The sequence below is a fragment of the Rhineura floridana genome, chromosome 3, assembly GCF_030035675.1.
Source record: "Rhineura floridana isolate rRhiFlo1 chromosome 3, rRhiFlo1.hap2, whole genome shotgun sequence".
NCBI classification, from domain to species: domain Eukaryota; kingdom Metazoa; phylum Chordata; class Lepidosauria; order Squamata; family Rhineuridae; genus Rhineura; species Rhineura floridana.
In genome coordinates, this window is record NC_084482.1 from 55,479,255 (window position 1) to 55,500,803 (window position 21,549).

Genomic DNA, 21,549 nt, shown 5'->3' on the forward strand with positions numbered 1-21,549 from the left:
CTCCTACTATGGGGGCAGAGCATAGCCATCATGGCTAGTAGCCATGGATAGCCTTATCCTCCATGAATTTCTCTAATTTCTTTTAAAGCCATCCAAGTTGGTGGCCATCACTGCCTCTTGTGGGAGTGAATTCCATAATTTAACTACACGCTGCATGAAGAAGTACTTCCTTTTGTCTGCCCTGAATCTTCCAACATTCAGCTTCATTGGATGTCCACAAGTTCTAGCATTAGGAGAGAGGGAGAAAAACTTTTCTCTATCCACTTTTTCCATGCCATGCATAATTTTCTACACTTCTGTCACTTCTTACTCATCTTTTCTCTAAACTAAAAAGCCCCAAGAAAGGGAAAACATTCAAGGAAGGTATATCCTGTCCTGCTTTTGTTTTCTGTCTGTGGGAGTTTATTTCTTCCCTGCACTTCCTGTCTGGAAGGGATCTGAGAACTGTTCACTGTTGGAGACTTAGGACTTGAGAGACCAGGGTTTCAAATTCCCACAAACTATGAAGCTCACTGGGTGAACTTGGGCCAGTCACTGTCAGTCAGCCTAACCTAACTCACAGGGTTGTTGTGAGGATAAAATGAGGAAGGGGGAGAACCATGTGTGCCACCTTAAGCTCCTTGGAGGAAAATGGTGGTGGTGGTGATGATGATGATAATAGATATTAGCATCTGGGACCAAGTCAGGGAGCAGTAAGATGGAGCTCTTCAGAGTCTTAATATTGCACAAGCAGGTCCCTTTTTGCTGAGGCTTCATGTGGTTTGGAATGAGGGAGCAAGCTAGGGAGCACAGACTGGTTCATGAGGTCAATTCTTGGTGCTCGTTCTGTCTAGGACAGAAACAGCAAAATGGTGCAAAAGACAGAAACCACTGGATACAATTAATAGTTTATTGTCAGACTGATTCCTGATGCATTTCAACACATGCTTCTTCTTCTTGGGGGAAATAAACAATTAAGATATGAAAGCAATGTTCTAACCTCGCTGCTCTTCTGCAAGTTTGCTCTAAAGCAGCGAGACCCATTTAACAGTTGAACAAATGTGAAAGCAGCATTTTGCTCAGGATTACCATTCATAGATAAATGGTTCTCTTTCATCTTGCGTTCTGCTCATTCAAATATTCACTTTGTCTTTCTACTTTTAAGTAATGATTATTATTTGTTGCAACTGGTGGCTTCTGCTTTCTGTATCTTTTTGAAGTATGGTACAATCCTCGAAGAAGGATGACAAGTTTGGTTCAAGTTGTATTCTATTCCTGTATTGTTATACTTTCCTGCCTTTTTTAGAGCCAGAAAAGCCCCAAGGGCCATTTAGTCCATTGCTCTATGACTGCAAGGCAAGACATCCTTTCCATCCAGCAGTGACACCTCCCCCTAAAAATCATCAACCTAATGCAGTCCAAAAACAGTGTTCCACAGCAAAGGGCCAGTGCCCTGCAGAAAGTCACTTTCTGACCACAAAGCGGAGATGTCTTGCAAAAGTGAGCCAAGCCACAAGCTACAAATTTCCCAGTTTGTAACACAGAAAGCCTTCCTCTTTCTTTAATAGCTGTGCAGTTATGAAAGATGATGCAGCTATGTCATCCAGTTTCTGCCTTCCAGTTGTCATGGAGACAAAAGGGTTTTGCTTGTTTCAGCTACCAGCAAGGAGGGGTAGATAAGAAGACTGGGGAAGAGCAAGGTGGGAGAATCCACTGGTATGTCATTTTTTTGGGGTGTCTTTGTGTGGAATTGTTCAAGAGACAGAATCCACACCATATTGTTAAAGCACATCCCCCCCCCCGGAATCCTGGGAACTGTAGTTTATCCCCTCACAGATCTACAATTCCCAGCTCCCTTAACAAACTACAGTTCTGAGGATTCTTTGGGGGAAGCTTGAAATGTATGGTATGGGTGTGACCAGATTCTCTAGGTAGCATTCTTGCTGTTCTGACAATAATAGAATCATAGAATAGTAGAGTTGGAAGGGGCCTATAAGGCGATTGAGTCCAATCCTCTGCTCAATGCAGGAATCCAACTAAAAGCATACCCGACAGGTAGCTGTCCAGCTGTCTCTTGAACACTTCCAGTGCTGGAGAGCCCACCACCAACCTAGGTAATTGGTTCCATTGTCATACCACGCTAACAGTCTTTCCTGATATTCAACCAAAATCTGTTTTCCTGTAATTTGATCCCATTCTTCTGTGACTTGCACTCTGGAATGACTGAGTGTGTTACAACCTTTCAAGTACTTGAAGAGTACTATCATATATCCCCTCAGTCTTCTCTTCTCAAGGTTAAATATGCCCAGTGCTTTCAGTTTCTCCCCATAGGACTTTGTTTCTAGTCCCTGATCATCATCATTGCCCTCCTCTGTACCTGTTCCTGTTTGTCTGCATCCTGAACTGAACGCAGTATGCAAGATGAGGCCTAACCAGTGCCAAATAGAGGGAAACTACTTCACATGTTTTGGAAATTATACTTCTGTTAATGGAGCCTAAAGTAGCATTTGCCATTTTTGCAGTCACATTGCACTGATGGCTCATGTTCAGCTTGTGAACAACAATTCTAAGATTCTTCTTGCATGTAGTAATGCTGAACCAAGTATCCCCCATCTTATAACTGTGCATTTGGTTTCTTTTTCCTAGTTGTAGAACTTTGCCCTTATCCTTGTGAAATTTCATTCTGTTATTTTTAGCCCAATGTTCCAGCCTATCAAGATCACTTTGAATTTTGTTTCTGTCTGCCAGGGTATTAGCTACCCCCCCCCTCCAATTTTGTGTCATCTGAAAATTTGATAAGCATTCCCTGCACTTCCTCATTGAAATAATAAGTGAGGGGGTGTTTTATCAAGCTAGTTGGTCAATCTGGCTTGGAAGCAAATTCCTTCCTAAGAATATTGTTTCTTAAGAAATTTCTTTCTTCTTTCCTTTCCAGGAACTTAATTCTGAAAATGGTTATCTTAGGCTTGCTGTGTTACCACTGGCTGAGCTGGAAAGTGACATCTTCAAAAATTGAGGTTAGTGTGAATTTGTAGCAAGTGAGGCTCTTTCTGGAACATTTCTAGCAGTGGCTGGTCTGCTGTCACTTTATCATACTGAACCAAGCCCAGCACAGAAAAAAGCGGCTTTGTGTACTTGGAACAAAAGGGCTTTTTCCCCCTCTGATGGTTCCGTGTGGGTGCATGATAGCTCATGGCTGCAGGCTATGGAAAATGAGAAAGGGCCTTTTGAAAATGAAAAAGTCTGTGCAATGAAAAGCTTTTTTCGTTTTGGAATGACCTCTTAAACCCTGTTTATGCTGAAAATGAGGTTCTTAAATCAAATCCGTGCAGCAAACATGTTAAAACTAAAACACAGTATATATTTATGGAACAGAAGGAAAATCCGTTGGCTGCAGGAAGGGTGGGCTTAGTATTCCTTCATTTAACCTGAGGTAATTGGAGCCCTGCCCCCCTTCAAAAGCAAGAGACTGAACATCATCCTTCTGCCGGCTCTTTCCGCATAGCAGAAACAGACTCAACTTGCACCTTATTGGTCAGGAATCAGGATTTTGAGAAACAGCAGACTGAGAAGAAACTGGTTGGCCAAGAGCTTCCAGGAGAGACGAGTAGGCCTTTCTGCACAAGCAGGCTTAGTGTACTGGGTGCAAGTGCATCCTGCTGCATATATGTGGATACATACCTTCAACTGTGGAACATACAGGAGAAGGGGCATCAGGAAATGCCCCTAGCCATGCACCGAAGGAGAATATAAAGTAGAAATAGGCAACTGATGTTGTAGGGGCTTATGGGATTTGGCTTATGGCTCCCAGCAGATCCCAAAGCATCCTGCCTCCATCTGCATTATTAGGTTTCTTGGTCACTTTCTTCGCTGCCAACACGCCAGCAAAGGGCTCTTTAACTTGTTCTTCTTCAGCAGGAGCAGCAATGGAGACTCAGAGAGCTCTGCCTTCACGCATCTCACCAGCTCGCTCCTGTGTGTGAGCCAAGAAACAGGCAAATTTGGAACAACTAGCTAAGATGCATAAGCGCTCTCTGCTTCCGGGGGGCAGGGGGAGGTTATAGAGCCCTTTGCCTGTGTACTTCCTTCATGGGGGTCAGTAGGTAGGCCTGGCCCTTCAGCCCTTCCTCAGATCAGAACATGAACCCTATTATAAATTGACTGTCGTTGTGGGTTTTAAAGGGTTGGGAAGCATAGCACAAAATGGTAAGAATGAAAGTTGGGTCCTGTACATGGATTTTGCTAGGTTTATATAAGGAATGGCTGGTTGCCAAGGAGGGGACACAAAGGTAGCAACGAGGCTGAGGGGGCACAATGCACATGTGAGCTTGGGGAATGGACAGTGTGGATTTGCCTGTTGCAAGGGGGAGACTGTGTACTGGGGAAAGAGAAGGAGCCCTTCCGTCTGTCATTCTGAAGCAGGCAGTGCTATCTTTCCGCAGTGCTGGGAGACCTTTGTGGGGCAGGAGCTCTACCGCTTGGTGGTGATGGATTTCATTTTCATCCTCTTGGACACCTTCTTTGGAGAGCTGATGTGGAGGTACTGTTTAGGCCAACCCCCTTTCCAAATAACAAAACTTTCTCTGGCATGCCCAGGCAACACCCCATCGAATGTCAGTGGGTCAGTTAATCTGCTTGGGTTTTTAGCTGGAATTTTCAAGGAGCTCAGCACTTTGGACACCTGTTGAAAGTTTAGACTAAAACCTGGAAGTGGATTCACTGCCCCACTGACATTGGAGCCTCTAACCTCCACTGCCTCACTCCATCTGTCCACAGTTGCTGGGCACACACTTGGTGTTACTTAATATTTAATACCCTGTGGTCAAAATATTTAAGAGTGACAAAAGGGTAGACTGTTTCCCACTATTATTATGTTTATGGGATGGGATGAAGAATGTTGTCTCTTAAATCCGGCTATGGGAGGATCCTGGGATGCAGTCCGGATGCTTGGGAGGTTTGCCGTTTGACTGTAGTGGGAATGCAGATTGCACCCTCACTCAGTAATAATTTCAACTAAGTTAGTTACATTTATGGAACTTACTTCACTGTAAACGTGATTAGGATTGGGCTGTTCTCTCCCCTTTCCCTTGCAAATCATGATCCTGCTGGAGAAAAGAGACAAATGCAAACTTTCAGGATCAAATTTTATGGCAGAACCTTTGGGGATATGGTGGGCAGCCTGCCTAAGAATTAGGGTGTCTTCCTCTGAGACATTATAGAAAGCTGCTGAAGAAAAGAAAGGGGAAGGAAAAGGCATTTGTGGAAAAGAATCCTTGATTGTTACATTTCTGTGGTAATGAGTGCTTCTTAATTGATCAGTTAATTTAAAAAAAGTTCAGATTCACTGGGTTGAATCAAATGAAATCATTGCACGAGCGAAACAACTTCCACTTGCTCCGTAGAACTTCTCCCCCTGCATGCCTCCTGCACTCCTCCACATCTGCTCTGGAGAACTGGGGAATCCCCAGAGCACATCTGAGAAGAAGTTGTTCCTGTTGTGCAGTGACTTTGTTGGATACAACCCAGTCAATCTCTCTCTCCCTTTTCTGCGCCACTCAGGATTATTTTGGAGAAGAAGCTGCAGAGTAAACGGAGGCCTGAGTTTGACATTGCGCGAAACGTACTGGAACTCATTTACGGACAAACCTTGACCTGGTGAGAGATGCCCATTTCCATGCTTTTCAGGGTCACTACCTCTTCTCCCAACATTCATATTAGTTTGCTCTGTTCCTGCAGATAAAAACACTAAACTGCTTTCAGTGAAGGCTGAGGATCTTTAGAACATGTGAATTTTATTTGAAACATTTGTACCCTGTCCCATCTGAGGTATTCAAGGTGGCTTTCAACGCATCAACATACGTTAATGTAGGAAGGTGCCTTACTGAGTCATACCACTGGTCTGTCTGCCCTGTATTGCTTATACTCACTGGCAGGGGCTCTCCAGGATTTCAGATTGGAAGTCCACAGGCTTACCAGCAGATTAAACCTGGGAACTTTTGCATGTAAAACATGTGCTCTACCTCTGAGCCACAGACTCCACAAATAGCAATACTTCTTAAATAAATATCTAGACCAGCAATAATTTAATCCTAATTAATCACTTTGAAACAGGATGTCTTTACATTTCCTTTAAATCTCCACTGATACAGTTTATAGAGTACCACTGGGTTCTGTACGTGAGCCCCATGTTGGTGATTATTTTTTTTATTTTAAGCATTTTGCCCTTGTTTTCAGCTTAAAAGGCTCCCAGATAGGCTTATAGATCTATTGTTGTTGCTGTTGCTGTTGCTGCTGCTGCTGCTGTTGTTGTTGTTGTTAATAATAATAATAATAATAATAATAATAATAATAATAATAATAATAGACAGTCCCTGACCTCAGGCTTATAATCTAAAAGCAGGACACACAAAGAAAAAGGTATGGGGAAGGAGGATCAGACAGCCAGTTCTTAAGTTACGTAATGACCACCTTGGTATGGAAACAGTTCAGGCAGCCTGTTGGAAGAACTACTGCTAAGTGTCAGTTGAGGAAGAGAGACAGCAAAAGGCAGCTGGTCTCTCAGCAGAGCCGATGAAATAGCCCTGCTTCCCTTCTCTCCATCTGCTGCAGCCTGATGGAATGGCTGCTGCTAGGTGACAGGTGAGGAAGAGTCAAAAGTTATTTGGTTAAAGGAGAGAAGCCTCCACAACAGAATTTTGTGATGCTTTGTACTTGTTTTCCTTCCTTTTAAAGCACTGTATTATTATTAGATAGCCACTGTCTTTCCAAGACACACAAAGCCCTACTAAATTGTCTAGATCTCTTGTTTGTTACATATGCACCTCCTTTTGAAATATCTTCAGCTTGTAGAAGTATAACCTATAGACAGAGCTGTGTCTTCTTAGAAGTGTCATTTGAATGCAGCATCTGGTATAGAATTCAAAATCGGAGCACTCTTGGTTTGCTGCCACTTTTAAAAATCAAGTATATTTGTTTATTTAATAAGATTTATATACTGCTTGATTGTAAAAAAAAAAACCCCTCTACATGGTTTATAGTTCTTAGCGCCAGAGGCATGAATATATTTGGGCAGAGTTGGGTAGAAGTACAAAACAAAAGGAGTTGATGGGTAAAGCTGCCAGTGGTTCTGCATTTTATTTAATAACATTAAAATGTTTAGATCAGATCAGCATCACAAATACATGTATATGGGGTGGAGCCTGTGTCCATCATGTCTCCTTATCATTTACCCTGCAGCCCATGAATCTGCATCTCCAGTCTTCCTGTGCATTAATTTCTTTCAGCCTTTGTCAAACCATTCCATATTCTTTGAAAACTTGCATCTTAACTAAATGATATAAAATAATTCACAGGGTTCTGGTTGCACAATTTGAAAGGTTCTGGTGCAGAAGTGTGAGTGCTTCACAAGCTCAGCTAAGTAAATTAATGTCTCTTTTTTTTGTTTCCCCCCGCCCCCAGGCTGGGAGTCTTCTTTGCTCCGCTCCTCCCTGTTGTCCAAATCCTCAAGTTGCTGCTCTTGTTCTATATTAAGAAGGTAAATAAGCTGCCCATCTCATACCGGCTCTAATGCACTTCCATTGCACTGAGGAGGCATGCATAAGCAAAGTGATGGATTGTGGAAGCGTTATGGGACAGAGAAATCAGGGTGAAGAAAAGCTAGCAAATCATACTGAGTGGAAGGAGGAGTACCTCCCAGATCTGTAGCTAGCTCAGTCTAGAAGACAATGCAAGGAAGGGGAAATCTAATAGGGCTCCTTGGCTAGCAGAAAGCAGCCTAATTTGTGCCCTTATTAGTCATCAGAAGCTATGGGGCAGATACATGTAACAAGCAAAATGTATACTGTATAATAAATCCCTATTTTTAAAAAAATAAAAAGCAACCCTGGGAGGCTGCTATTCTGAGCACAGAAGCAGTGGATGAGAAAGGGTGCTTACTGCTTTCCCTGTTGGCCATTTCCCCCACTGAGTTGCTGTTCCATCAGCAAGGTTCCAGATACATGCAAAGAACTTGCTGTGGTTCGTCTTCCTCAGTATATGGTTAAGATCCATTCAGAAGCTATTGCTATTAGGAGAGTAAGTAAGCTATTTTAAACGGTGTGCGTTTCCCACCCCCTCTGCCAGACCAGCTTGATGAGAAATTGCCAGTCTCCCAGTAAACCCTGGCGTGCATCCCACATGAGCACCATTTTCATCACCTTACTGTGCTTCCCTTCATTCCTGGGCGCCTCCATATTCCTCTCTTACACCATCTGGGCGTGAGTAGATTTTCTGTGCAATTGTAAAGTGATGCAGTTACATTTCAGGTGTTGTGGGTCACAATTGTAGGATTCCTCCTTTGCCACACTTCTGTTAATTCCAGTTCTGTTAGCCACCACATCCAATATCAAAACTGCCTGCCCATGTGGGCCTTTCAGTCCCATTTTACTATAAAGCTTGTGTCCTAGCCCACAGGAAAGGCACCATGTTACCAAATGGAGTCATTGCTCCCTCTGTCATAAAAGCGGAGCTTCCACCCATGCTAGTGCAGTCAGTGCTTTTTAGTGTGGTCTCCTGTCAGGGTAGTAAAGTCTGAACAGTATTGCTCATACTGGTGAGCCTGTGTCCATGCTGTCATTGCAGCTTAAAATGTGGTGTCTTTTTTAACAGACTATTTCTTGTTGTCCCTTTGAGGAATGCTGTCTGAAGTCTTGCATGTGGCATCCTGTTTACAGGACATATTGTAAACCACTCTTTCCATAGTGGGATCAGACATAATTAAGGGTTTTTTGTTTCCCTTCTCAAATTACACCAGGCTTCCACATTGTTAGACATGCACACCTTTTTTAAAAGTTGCTAAACACATGGTATGTTACTTCAGAAATGAGAGGGGGATTGCATAAATAAATGTCTGTGCAAATTGGAATATAAGAGAAACACTTGAAAAGGGGTCCTTGCTAGTGCAGACTGTTGAATATCCAGACATGTATGAAGTTGGTTTTGATTAAACCTAAGTGGGACCTGCAGTAAAATGTTGCAATGGAGAGTACTCCTATTTACTGTTGCAATCAGCCATGGCTTATCCATAATACTCAGTTCCATTCCCCTTTCCACCTGGCTTTCTGTTGTTGTTGTTTTAACTCAAACATTCAGTCAGTATTCCATGGTCATTGACCACACTTACTTGTCCTCGTTGGGCTGGGGTTTTTTGGGGGAGGGGAGAGGAATTGCCCTTAAGTTTTGCTTTTGATCTTGGTTGTTTTCCCCACTGCTTCAAACCTTTAGGTTTCCCCAAGCCTACTGATAACTCTCTTCTGGCTAAATAACCAATAATACTCTCCCTTGAACTTGGAAAATAGAGGGATTGATTATGGTTTTTATGCTGCAAACTGCTTTGTAAGTTACTTTTGAAAAGAGCTGTGTAAATAACTGTAAAAATAAATTATTAGATATGTAGCCTTTGTAAGCCAATTAGAATAATAGTCTTTTGAACGTCCCTTTCATGCTCAGTTGTTCTTTGTCCATCCAGAGTTAGACCATCAGAGATATGTGGACCCTTCCAAACCCATGAAACCATCTATGAATCTGGGAAGATATGGGTTCTAGAACTGGAGCAATCCAACCCAAATCTCACCTGGTTTACCTGGATCCACCAGCACCTGATCCAAAATAGTTTCTTCCTGTTTCTAATTGCTGGAATTTTGCTGTAAGTTGGAAAGACTATGTTTATCTAAGTTTAGAAAGTCATGGGCAGTTTCTCCCCTCCTAACCCAACAAAATCAGGGCAGTTTGGAGAATACATTGTTTACCATATATGGAATACACCTTAACCCTGCTCAAAAAAAGAGTTAAGGTACACATTTAATACAGTGAATTAAAAGTAGAATATAATTTAATGTAAAATATTTTATAGAACCATAAAACCAGCATAAACTGGTTATACATACAACTTCAAATCAATGTCCATATATAATAAAACACAGTCGAACACATTTCAACAGATGCTTTCCTCAGTGGCCTTGTAACTGATAAGAATACACCTTTTATATCTTTTTCATAAATGGGGCTGATAATTTCAAAATTCAAAGAATTAAATCACATTTCTTCCAGTTGGCATATTTTGGAAATAATGAATTTCCACCAACATTAAATGGTCCTCATTGGCACCTTAGCCCATCATATGATTAGGATGAAGGTTGATTGTGTGCCCTCTTAATATAGCTCAGCTGCAGTAGCACCAGCAATGCTCGGAGCCATTCTGTAAAAGTGGCTGATGGTTTCCACTGTGAGGCATCCCTCTCTTTCAAGCTGGGGTCTCTTATAAGCTGACACTACTGCAACTTGCTAAACCTGTAAATAGAAAGTAAACTTGCATATTTCAAGCTTTTCTTCTATCCTGTTGGTGTGGCCTGGGCTCCTATGGGAGGAAGTGCGGTATATAAATTCTAAAAATGAAGAAGGAGGAGGAGGAGGAGGAGGAAAGAACCACCACCACCACCAAATAAACCTGATTTCTTATGTGGTCTTCTCCAGATATTATTGGACTCTAGATCTCATAATCTGTGACCGTTGGTCACGCTGGCTATGGCTGATGAGAGTTGTACAGCAGATGGAGGGCATCACTTTGGCTACCCCTGTACTACATAATATAATCTCAATGTAATCCAGCCATGGCGATTTGGGGGTGTTTCTGTGTTCAGGTAACCACGCTTAATGGAATATTCTTCTCATAGCTCTCAATGCCTGTGGCACCATGATACTCATTGGAAGGAGTGTTTTAGGTGCACCAGCTTCTGGGATTTCTGACTGCCCAATGAATCTGGAGTATTTAGTGCTTCCCCTGTAATCTATATTTATTTATTTATTTCATTTATATACTGCTTCATAGCTGAAGCTCTCTGGGCAGTTTACAATTAAAAACATTAAAAATAAATATACAAATTTAAAAACACATTTTGAAAAAAACAATTTAAAAACACAAATGAATCCACAATGACACATTCCTTCTGCCACTGATCCACTCAACATCTCTAGTGTGCACATTGCTCTTCTCATTGTGCTCATCATATGTGACACCTTTGTGATTTGTAGAGCTGTGATCTACCTCAATATTCAAGTGGTGAAAGGTCAGCGGAAAATCATAACCCTGCTGAAGGAGCAGATTGCCAATGTGAGTACTGATGGTGGATGGATGGGTAGGTCTGCTTTCTTTTATGCAGATCTGAGACCTGAAGGAGCTGATATTCCTGCTTTATTGAAGCAGAGAAGTACCATGCTGATAGTGAGAGCCTAAGAAGCAAGCCCTCAATTCTTGGGTTTTATTGGAACCAAAGCAAATGGGCTGTAGTCTATTCCTTTCCCGGAGTAAATGGCAGGTTATTTCCCCTGCGGTAAAAGTGCACTGTGTACTGCAATAGAATACATGCTGTTTCCACTGAAAGGTACTCCTGAAGATGCACATGTGTGTGTGTGTGTGTGTGTGTAAAGTGCTTGTACACAAAGATCTACAGATGCAATGCATTTTCCACATAGGGTCCCTGCTATGGACAGGCCCTTTGTCCACATGAATTCTTCCTGTCATCATGGCAGGGCACTTCACTAATCATAATAAAACAAACCTCTAGCAGTAGACCCCTACAGCAACAGGGGAAAAGCAATGGGCATGATGAACCTTTGTTCTCCTCCTGAAATACTTCATGGGAGAAGGAGAATAGATGTTGGGCCCTCCAGGAATGCTCTGGGGAATAGCCCCATGCTACTGAAAACGTCAGTCTCCTGCTGTCTGCCCTCAGACTTCTCTCTGTTCAGAAAATTTCACAATAATCTCATATACCTTCAGTCCCCAAACTTCCATTCTTACAATTTGCTAGCAATTCCAGCTGCTATGGACAGGCAAATGGAAACGTTCCTTGAGCTGGATCAAGTTAGCACAGATCATATTTGTTTCAACCTTAATATCCACTCCTAATATTTGTTTGGAAAGTCAGTTTCCCAAAACTCACCTTAAATGTCTCTGGTGTTCCAGGAAGGCGAAGACAAGATGTTTATCATTCAGAAGCTTCATACTATATATGGGAAATGAGAATGCAGCAATTAAAGAATGAGGTAAGGCTTTAGAGCAATTGAAGATGAAGTAAGGCTATCAAGGAGTTCCATGGAAATGATAGGATGTTGCTGCTGTTCAGAGGAGAGGATGTGCCTGACTGGGTAGTTCATCCATAAATAATGGACTAGAGCCTTAGCTAAAGCGAGTGTACACTTTGCACTGAGTCCAGACAGCCTGTGGCTTCATGTCTGTGCAATCAGTACTGAGAGCTCAATATCCTGCAAGGCAGGGAGAAGCTTTTGAATGGTGCATCATGGCACCCTAATATTCCAGTGTTCTGAATTGTGGAGGGAGCCTCCATGAGTACAGGAGACTCCCCTGATGACGATGACAGAACTTTGCACACTTGCCCCCATTCTCACTGCTTGTGTGTTGGTTTTGTGAATAAAACACTTGCAGAAAGGGCTAATGAGACAAGCCTTGGCTGTGTTGCAGCTCTCTCCTGTTTCTGCTTAGTGCATGCCTACATGTGCACAAACATGCAGTCCTTTGTGAAAAGTTTTTTGTTAAAAAAAATCAACTTGATAGAAGCAAATTGCACAATGGTGGGGGGGATGGCAAACAAATCATTGTCTGAACAGATTGGAGGGAATTGGATTGCTACCAAATTCCTATGAAGCGGGGCACTGGAGCAACTGCAGCATTGGAAAGTGGGAGGGTTGCCGAGCTTTAGCCATTGCTTGTCCTTTTCTCCAAACTGTTTTTTCTCCCAATGGGACTGTGAGATCATAAATAGTCCCTGCCAAAAGAGCCGTGTCTGGGGGCGGGGGGGGAGGTGGTTTATTTATTTATTTATTATTTGAGTTATATCCCACCCTTCCTCCTAGTAGGAGCCCAGGGCGGTTTATGGGAGGAACGAGCAGGTGAGAGAAGGGTTCAGTTCGTCTCACCCATGCTTCATTTTAGAGTGCTCCACCCTGCGTAATAGGAAATTGGTATGGTCCGCTTGTATAACACAACATTGTTGCACTGTTGCATGTGGTTTGTCCCTATATACTGGAAATCTTTTAGTTCTTCTGTTCCCTGAATGGTACTCTAGGGGACACAATACACTCATCCTTTCCAGCACACTCCCAAGACAAGAATTTTCAAGCAAGGGTAGAGGTGAGGGTGTTTCACTAACAGCCATTCTGGGAAGTGAGCAATTAAAAATAAAAGCACTAAAAGAAAAGATTGAAAAAGTAGGTGTTGCTGCTGAGTGGTCCATTAGAAGGACCATTATTCTGAAGGTAAAAAAAACACTAACTAGTTCTTTAATAATAATGACAGCTGAAAATTCCATTTCAGTCCAGGACCTCATCACTGAATGGTCAAAATTAACCTTAGCCTGAAATGTTTCCTGGGAGATGAAGAATAAATATTGGATCCTCTAGGAATGCCCTGAGGAATAGCCCCGAAGCTGCTAAAAACTTCAGTCTCATGTTGTTTGCCTTCAAGCTTCTCCCTGTTCAGAAGATTTCACAGGAATCTCATCTACTTTCAGCCCAAGAACATTCATTCCTACAATTTGCTGGCAGTTCCAGCATCCACAGACAGAAAAATGGAAATATTCCTTGAACTGGATCAAAGAGTCCCTAAACTACTTGAATAATACAGAACCTAAGGATTTTTAAAAGAGAAGGCCCAAACACTGAACTTTAATAGTGTAATCGGCCTTGCTCTTGGGCTTTCCATAGTGGGTTTGCAAAGTCGTGGATGTACAATATGAAGATTATAAGACGTTTGTTAGTAGGATGCCATTTTTACCAAGGACATCTTGATTTGATGCTATTAAAAACAAACTCTTTTGAAAAACTACCTAGTTGCAGCTAAGTCATGGTGAATGTCTTACTGCTGTCCATGAAGTTCTTGTGAAGAGCTGGTCTCCCTCCTTTACCCTTCCCTTCCCCTTTTTCTTGTTTCCTCCGTTTGTGAACCTGATGGTAGGACCTCTTTTTTTATTGATGCTTTGGGAGACAATAATTGCCTGAAAAGCAGGATACATTACAGTTTTTGATGATAATTATACAGCCATGAAAGTGACTGTATACTACAGCCAGCATTGATTTTTTGCATTCCGCAATGTTAAATTAAAAATACCCCCATACCATTCTGATGCTTCCTATTAGCTCATTTCAAAACAAAACCTTACAAAACTTATAGTCCTGAACTTGCTTAACAATCCTCTAAATTTTCATGGTGATACACAAAACAGTCAGAGAGACTCGAGAGTTCAAAGTGTGAAAAGAGAGAGAGAAAAACCAGACCCCTTTTGGGCTTCTTTTGTCAGAGTTCTCATTATTATTGTCGTTATATTTATATCCCGCCCTTGCTCCCAGCAGGAGCCCAGGAGCCCAAATTCAATCATAATTTGTTGAAATTAATTAAACGTCAGCCATGTTCACAGAGTACCTGTAATCCTGTTACTGACCTTGCCCCATACTCTGACCTTCATCTTCTGCAGTTTAAAAGTTTAAAAAATGCCTGGCTGATTTTTAATTAATTTAAAAAATTTTGGCTTGAACTCAATGATAGGGCTGGGCATGCTCAGTAAAAACCAACTGTCAGTGTTCTAAAAGCCAGACTCCCAGCTGCTGGGTTTGCCTAATCAGGGAGCCACATCCACACCAGACCTTTATTTCACTTCAAACAGTCATGGCTTTCCCCAAAGAATCTTGGGAAATGTCATTTCTGAAGGGTGCTGAGAGGAGACTCCAATTCCTCTGACAGAGCTCTAGTGGCCAGAGTGGTTTAATAGTCAGCCACTCTGACTGAAGCTCTGTGAGGGGAATAGGGTATCTCCTAGCTACTCTCAGCACCCTTCACTAACTACACTTCCCAGGATTCTTTGGGAGAAGCCATGCCTGTCTAAAGTGAAATAAAGGTCTGGTGTGGATGTGGCCAATGAGAGCTTTGGTTTAAATTTTGGTGGGAGGCTACATGTGCCTGCTGTAGAATAAAAAGGTGGGGGAAACACTGAAAAACAATGAAACTGTTCACAATGTTTTCCTTTTTGGAAAGGAAAGGGGCTTCCCCTCTGCCCAGTGCCTACCCACCCAATCTCTTCCCTTCTCTCTCCCCTCCCCCTTCGTCCCTCTCCCCCCTCCCCCTTCCTCCATCTCCCCCTTCCTGTCCTCCTCCCCTCCCTGCCCCTCCTCCAGGTCAGTTTCACCTATCCTAAGCATGATTGCATAGGAGTAAATCCCACTGAACTCAAAAAGTATGCAAATGATGAAACCTGCCCTCCCTCCTATCCCCTCCCTCTTGCCCCTTCCCTCTCCCTTCCTTGACCCCTCCCTTCCCCTCCCCCATCCCCTTCCAGTCCCCTCCTTCCCCTTCCCCCATGGTCAGTTTCACCTATCCTAAGCATGATTGCATGGAAGTAAATCCCACTGAACTCAATAAGCATGCCAATGATCAAACCTAACCTGCCCTGCCCTCCTCCTCCCTCCCATCACCTCCCTTTTGCCCCTTCCCTCCCCTTCCTTTGCCCCTCTCCCCTCCTTCTCCCCCCTCCTTCTGCTCCCCTCTCTCCCCTCCCCCATGGTCAGTTTTATTTTTATTTATTTATTTTTTATTTGATATATATCCCTCCCTTCCTCCCAGCAGGAGCCCAGGGTGGCAAACAAAAGCACTAAAAACATTTTAAAATGTTGTAAAAACAGACTTTAAAATACATTAAAACAAAACATCTTTAAAAACATTTTTACAAAGCTTTCAAGACATCTTTTAAAAAAGATTAAAAACATATTGTTTTTTTTAAAAAGGGTTAAAAACATATTAGAAAGCAATTCCAACACAGACGCAGGCTGGGATTAGGTCTCAACTTAAAAGGCTTGTTGAAAGAGGAAGGTCTTCAATAGGTGACAAAAAGATAATACAGATGGCTCCTGTCTAATATTTAAGGGGAGGGAACTCCACAGGGTCGGTGCCACCAGTTTTACCTATCCTAACAATGATTGCACAGGAGTAAATTCCATTGAACTCAATAAGCATGCAAATGATCAACAAGCCTTTTAAGTAGAGACCTTATCCCAGTCTGCATCTGTGTTGGAATTGCTGTTTAAAATATTTTTAAACCTCTTTTTAAAATGTTTTTAAAGCTTTTTTAAAAAAAGTTTTTCAAGGTGTTTTAATATGTTTTTAATGGTTGTTGTGTTTTAATCTATTTTAAAGTCTGTTTTTATGATGTTTTAAAGTGTTTTTAGTGCTTTTGTTTACCGCCCTGGACTCCTACTGGGAGAAAGGGTGGGATATAAATATAATAAATAAATAAATGATCAGACCTGCCTTTCCCATCCTTCCCGTCTCCTCTCCCTTCCTCCTCCCTTCTTCCTCCCCTTCCCTCCTTCTTCCTCCCCTGCCCACTCCAGCCCCCCTCCCTCCTCCTCCTCCCCCCATGGTCAGTTTTACCTATCCTAAGCATAATTGCATGGGAGTAAATCCCACTGAACTCAAAAAACATGCAAATGATCAATCCATTCTCAGCAAACTTGCACAGGATCCCATTTCTTACCTCCCAGATTAAAAAGCAGAGAAATTCATTTAGGCAAAAACCTTGCGGTTTAAGAACATACCTATAGCCAACAGATATTTATATTAAACTTTAAAAAGCAGGGAAATTGGGCAGCTCTAGTGAATGCACCAGGGGAGCAGGGGATCTGACCTCCTGTCTGAGATATTGTACTGCCCTACAAATTTGTCAAAATGCAAAGACAATTTGGGTTGGTCTTTCACAGTCCAGTCCACTTCCTGTGTAGCTTGGAAGAATTTGATAACATGTGCTTCTGAGCATATGGAGAGTGGTGGCAACACCTGCAATCAGCCCAAATAACAGAAACATGTGCTGTGCTGATCTTGTTTTAGCAGGAAGGAAGCAACAATATTAAAAGAGTTGATATAGTTCAGATAGTCACTTTAAATATATTTTATTTGATTTGCAATTTTAATGAAGTTTCCTATTGTAAATCATTCTCTTTGCTTCTGTTTCTGTGAATATGTGAACTACAGCAACACTTTGGAACACTAAAAAAAGCTCCAAAGCAGCACTGACTGTTCTGCAGAATAGTTTCCAATGGACATAAGGAGCATCTCTGTTTGTGCAAGATAAAACAGTGGGAGATGAAATCTATTCTAGCAAAATTCTGCGTGTGCTCTATGTTTTTAATTGACCCTGCCCACCTTTCCTTATGTGGAGTGGTTTAAGCATAGCAGGCTGAAAACATGCATCTTGGGCAGGCCAAGTTTGATTTTTCCAACAACTAGAGTCATTGAGTAGCAACATATTGTCGTCAGTCTGATTTTACATCAAACTGTAGTGTCAGATTCAACTATTAATGCACCCAAAATAGAAATAGCGCATAACCTCCAGTATGAAACACAAAAGACTTTCTTCACCATAATATGACATTGACCAATAAAAAGGCTTTGAAATTAATAAAAATAAATTTGACACAGATTTCTAGAATGAATAATGAGAGAAATATAATTTTCTAGTTTAGATTTCTGTAGAAACAGTAGTAACACAGAAAAGAAGCAAAGTAAAAACATCAACAAACATACAAAAATGTTATTCTCCATCTTTGGAGATGGCAGGTGTTGCAACCACTCACCATATGCTCAGAGGCACATATTACCAAATTCTTCCAAGCTACACAGGAAGTGGATTGGACTGTGAACGACCAACCCAAATTGTGTTTGCATTTTGACAAATCTGTATGGCAGAACAATATCTCAAAGAGGTCAGGTCTGCTCCCCTGGTGCATTCACTATAGCTGCTCAATTTCCCTGCTTTTTAAAGTTTAATAGAAATATTTGTAGATTATAGGTATGATCTTAAACCACAAGTTTTTTTGCCTATTAGTGAATTATTATAATAGATCGTTATCAGCCTGTAGCACTGAACTGTAACACAGTTCTGTGCATTTTATCTCCTGTCTAAATAGAATTGTACCAGCTCTGGGCATCATTCCATCATTAGCTCTTTGCTCCCTCATGTTTTCTTGCATGTTGAGTACAACCAGAACTAACTGGTCTACTCTGTGGAAGAGGAGTGATGAATTATGGAAACTCCACTATTTGCATCACCTCTCTCCCATTCCCATATGCCATGCTGCATACAAACCCCCATTCCTTGCTTCTTAAAATGAGAGATGTGGGGCTCAAGGCTGCCTAGAAGTCACACTCTCTGTCTTGCTTTATAATATTGGATTTATATGCAAGAGTGGATCTCAGTGGTGAGGGGAACGCTGTCTACACAGGTTCAGAGGCATTCTTCCTTATTGCTTCTCATTTTGTAGGTTTAAATCTTGGTGAACCCTAACACAAGTTGATTTCTAGGGATACCCAGAGTTGGAGCACAGCACATTTCCAAATCGTGCACTCTCTCTTTCAACACCCATTCACTCAGGATCACTACTAGGTATTGAAACACATGGATCAAATTGATTGTTATAGGCTGATAATATGCCTCATCATACTATATTGGTCAAGGTGGCTGCTTCACAAATCTGAAATGCTGTACAGATAGCTGTTCAGAATGCAAACTGAGCTTGTCAAGAGGCAGAGCAATCAGATAAACTTGTGCATCCAGATTCAGCATTGATTGAATCAACGTGGATGTTGGCATAAGGAGGACCATCCTGTATTAAAAAGACAAAGTCTTTAGTTCAGAATTCTGTCTTACACAGTGGCCTGCCAGATTTTTGTGTAGATCCTTCCCACCTGGTTTCAAAGGCTGCTGGGCAGCTTTGATGCCTCTGGAAAATTCTCAAATTGGACTTAGTGAAAGAAATCCATTGCTGTTAGGTTTGATACTCAGATATATACTTCCTCACAACAAATATATTTCAGTTGGTGTTTTCATTAATTTATTGAATCCAGGGTTGTTGTTGTTTTGTTTTTTGTCTGTGGCCAATCTAATTGGATGCCCTCTCAATCCTTCTCTCACCTGAATTCTACCACTCAGATGCACACAGAAGTGTTTGACTTGAATGCAGCTGTGTTGCACCTATAAATTATGTCTAAAGACGGCAATTAAAAAAATTACACAAAAAGACCCATGTTAGAAAGAATAGAAACTCCTGATTTTGGTGCTACCTTTTGTTTTTGGGTGGACATGTAGTCCATTCCCAGCTATGCTAAAATCCTGTATCCCTTCCTATGAACAGCCCTATTTCTGCTGGGGGTTGAAGAGAGGGGGGGAAATTGTATTGAAACTGGTCTCTGTGAATTACTCTAGATATTACAAATCTGTGATCCAAGCAAGTATTTGCAGGGTCATCTCAGGCACATGGGAGCTGCCTGGTGCAAGAAACCAGGAAGAGAGAGAGATCCCTTGAATTCCTGATTTCACTAGAACTTTTTTCTTTTTATACATGTTCTTATAAGTGTTTAAAATACATGTTAGGGAAAATATAGCTATTGAAGGAAAATTGTATCACCTTCTACTGGGGGTTGCATACCAGTCCTGAGATTCAAGCTGGCTGTCTATACTAGCCTCAGTGTCTGTGGTGGCAAATATAGGCATAACATAAGTGCAGAAGAAATTGCATAAACTGATTTCCTGTGCAAGTTATTAGGTGACTGCTTTTGAATCAAAAGCAAAATTGAACAAGTCAACTGTAAGTAAAGCAACAGCTCCAGATTGTGGCCCTTGGGCAAGATGTCCTGAGTCCATGTTTTCCTTGCCACTGTTATTACTGCCTCCTCACTTTATCTATAAAAATATATATCACCAGAGCTTGGAAGTAATTTGTTACAGTAACGAATTACTTGTAATTCATTACTTTTTTGAGGAACAAGTGGGTAATTCCTTTACATTTTGATTGTAATAGAACTAGGAGTAATTTTATTACTTTTGTGGAGTAATTTTAATGTTTCCAGCATTACTTTGGGGCATTACTTGGGGAGGGAATGTCTTCTGCTCCTCTGCTTTGTGGATGAGATCATGTGCTTCAAACTGGGCTTCTGTGCAGCGTTGCTCTTCCCTCATGCTCTGAGGGTGGGTAGGAGGCAATGAGGGAGGAGATAGAGAGCGAGACGGGAGAGGAGTGGAGAAAACAATTGTTTTAAAAAATGGATGGTGGCGGTGAAGAATAGAGTGGAGGGAAAAAGGAGCCAGAGGGCAAGAACATGGACAAAGGAGGAGGCAGCAGCAGAATGAAGAACTGTGGAGGTGAAAGATGATGTATGTGTGTGTGCGAATACTGTGTTTGCACTTGGCACACGAAGTGGCCTCTACCACCCTCTCTGGCTACTGTGATGCAGTTGCAGTATTTCAACTTTTTTGCATCTCAGGGGAAAATGTTTGCTTGGGTGAGTGTCCCTTAGTTGGTAGCAGGGCAGGGTCCGGGAGGTGGTTAAATGAGATTATGCTTGTTAGCTGGGGGGGTGGGGTTGCACTTGGTTTGATGTGCAAAGGTCTGAGTAGTGGCCTCTGCCTCCCTCCCCACCTCCCTTACCAGCAGAGAGACCACCACTGCTATCTTACAGATAAAAAGAATTATTCTACTACCTCTGTGTGTTTATTTTTAATGTTTTGGGCTATTTAGATGTGCAGCAGCCAAGGCCAGCACCTTGTAGGCATTTTTTTTTCAAAGTAACTGAAATGCAATTGTAGTGATTACTTTTGAGAAAAAGCAATCGGTTACTTTCAGAGCAATTGCAATTGTAACAGTAATTACAACTTTTTGGGCCATGTAATTGTAACTGTAACTTATTACTTTTTAAAAATATTCCAAGCTCTGTATATCACCAATTTATATACAATATCAAGGCAGTGTACAACAATATAAAGTAAAACTTAAAACGCCATAAAATCATTAAAAATGACTGGCTTATCAAGAATGTTAAACAGGTGCATAGGCCTATCAGCATTAAAAAGATGTTCAGGAGATGCCTGAAAGTCAGTACTGAAGCTGCCTACTGAACGTCTTTGCCATCATGTGCTCTTTGCAGTCTGCTGTCATCATAGCTTAGATCACAGATATGCTACGTTCTGCACCAGCTGGAGCTCCTGGACCAAGACTAAGCACAGCTCCACATACAGTACTACAGTGGCAAAGTTATCCCAATCCAAATACAGCCATAGCTGGTGTACCATATGAAGCTGCTCAAAGGCATTCCTAGCCACAGAGGTCACTTGGGCCTCAGATTACAAAGATATATCCAGGAGTACCCCCAAAATGTGTATCTGTTAGAGCAAGTGTGAGGAAACTTTGGTCCTCCAGATGTTGCTGAACTACAGTTCTCATCAGCCCCAGCAAGCTAGTGGCCAAGAACGATAGGTGTAGTTCAGCAACATCTGGAGGGCCAAAGGTTCCCCACATCTGCTTTGAAAGGAGTGCAATTCCATCCAGAACAGGGTATTAGCGTACCTTCAACTTGTGGAAATGACATCAAAGATACTTGCCCTTTTCCTCTGGTCCCAATCTGTACATTCAACAAGAGGGAAAGTAAATTTAACTAGCTTTGGAAGGTTAAGGAAGCAACATGTTACTTAAGAGTAT

The 21,549-nt window shown here is 41.8% G+C and overlaps 1 protein-coding gene across 7 annotated transcripts in view; it reads left to right on the forward strand.

The window, feature by feature from the left end:
* Window positions 1-13,862, forward strand: part of TMC6 (transmembrane channel like 6) — a 40,118-nt gene extending 26,256 nt beyond the window's left edge. For all 7 annotated transcript variants that reach the window (XM_061615883.1, XM_061615886.1, XM_061615882.1 and 4 more), the window contains 9 exons: window positions 2,915-2,996; window positions 4,422-4,519; window positions 5,539-5,634; window positions 7,438-7,513; window positions 8,101-8,234; window positions 9,485-9,661; window positions 11,047-11,125; window positions 11,981-12,060; window positions 13,349-13,862. In XM_061615883.1, coding sequence (XP_061471867.1) covers window positions 2,915-2,996; window positions 4,422-4,519; window positions 5,539-5,634; window positions 7,438-7,513; window positions 8,101-8,234; window positions 9,485-9,661; window positions 11,047-11,125; window positions 11,981-12,037 — 799 coding nt within the window. In that variant the 3' untranslated portion in view covers window positions 12,038-12,060; window positions 13,349-13,862. The remainder of the gene's footprint in view (window positions 1-2,914; window positions 2,997-4,421; window positions 4,520-5,538; window positions 5,635-7,437; window positions 7,514-8,100; window positions 8,235-9,484; window positions 9,662-11,046; window positions 11,126-11,980; window positions 12,061-13,348) is intronic.
* Window positions 13,863-21,549: the final 7,687 nt, after the last annotated feature.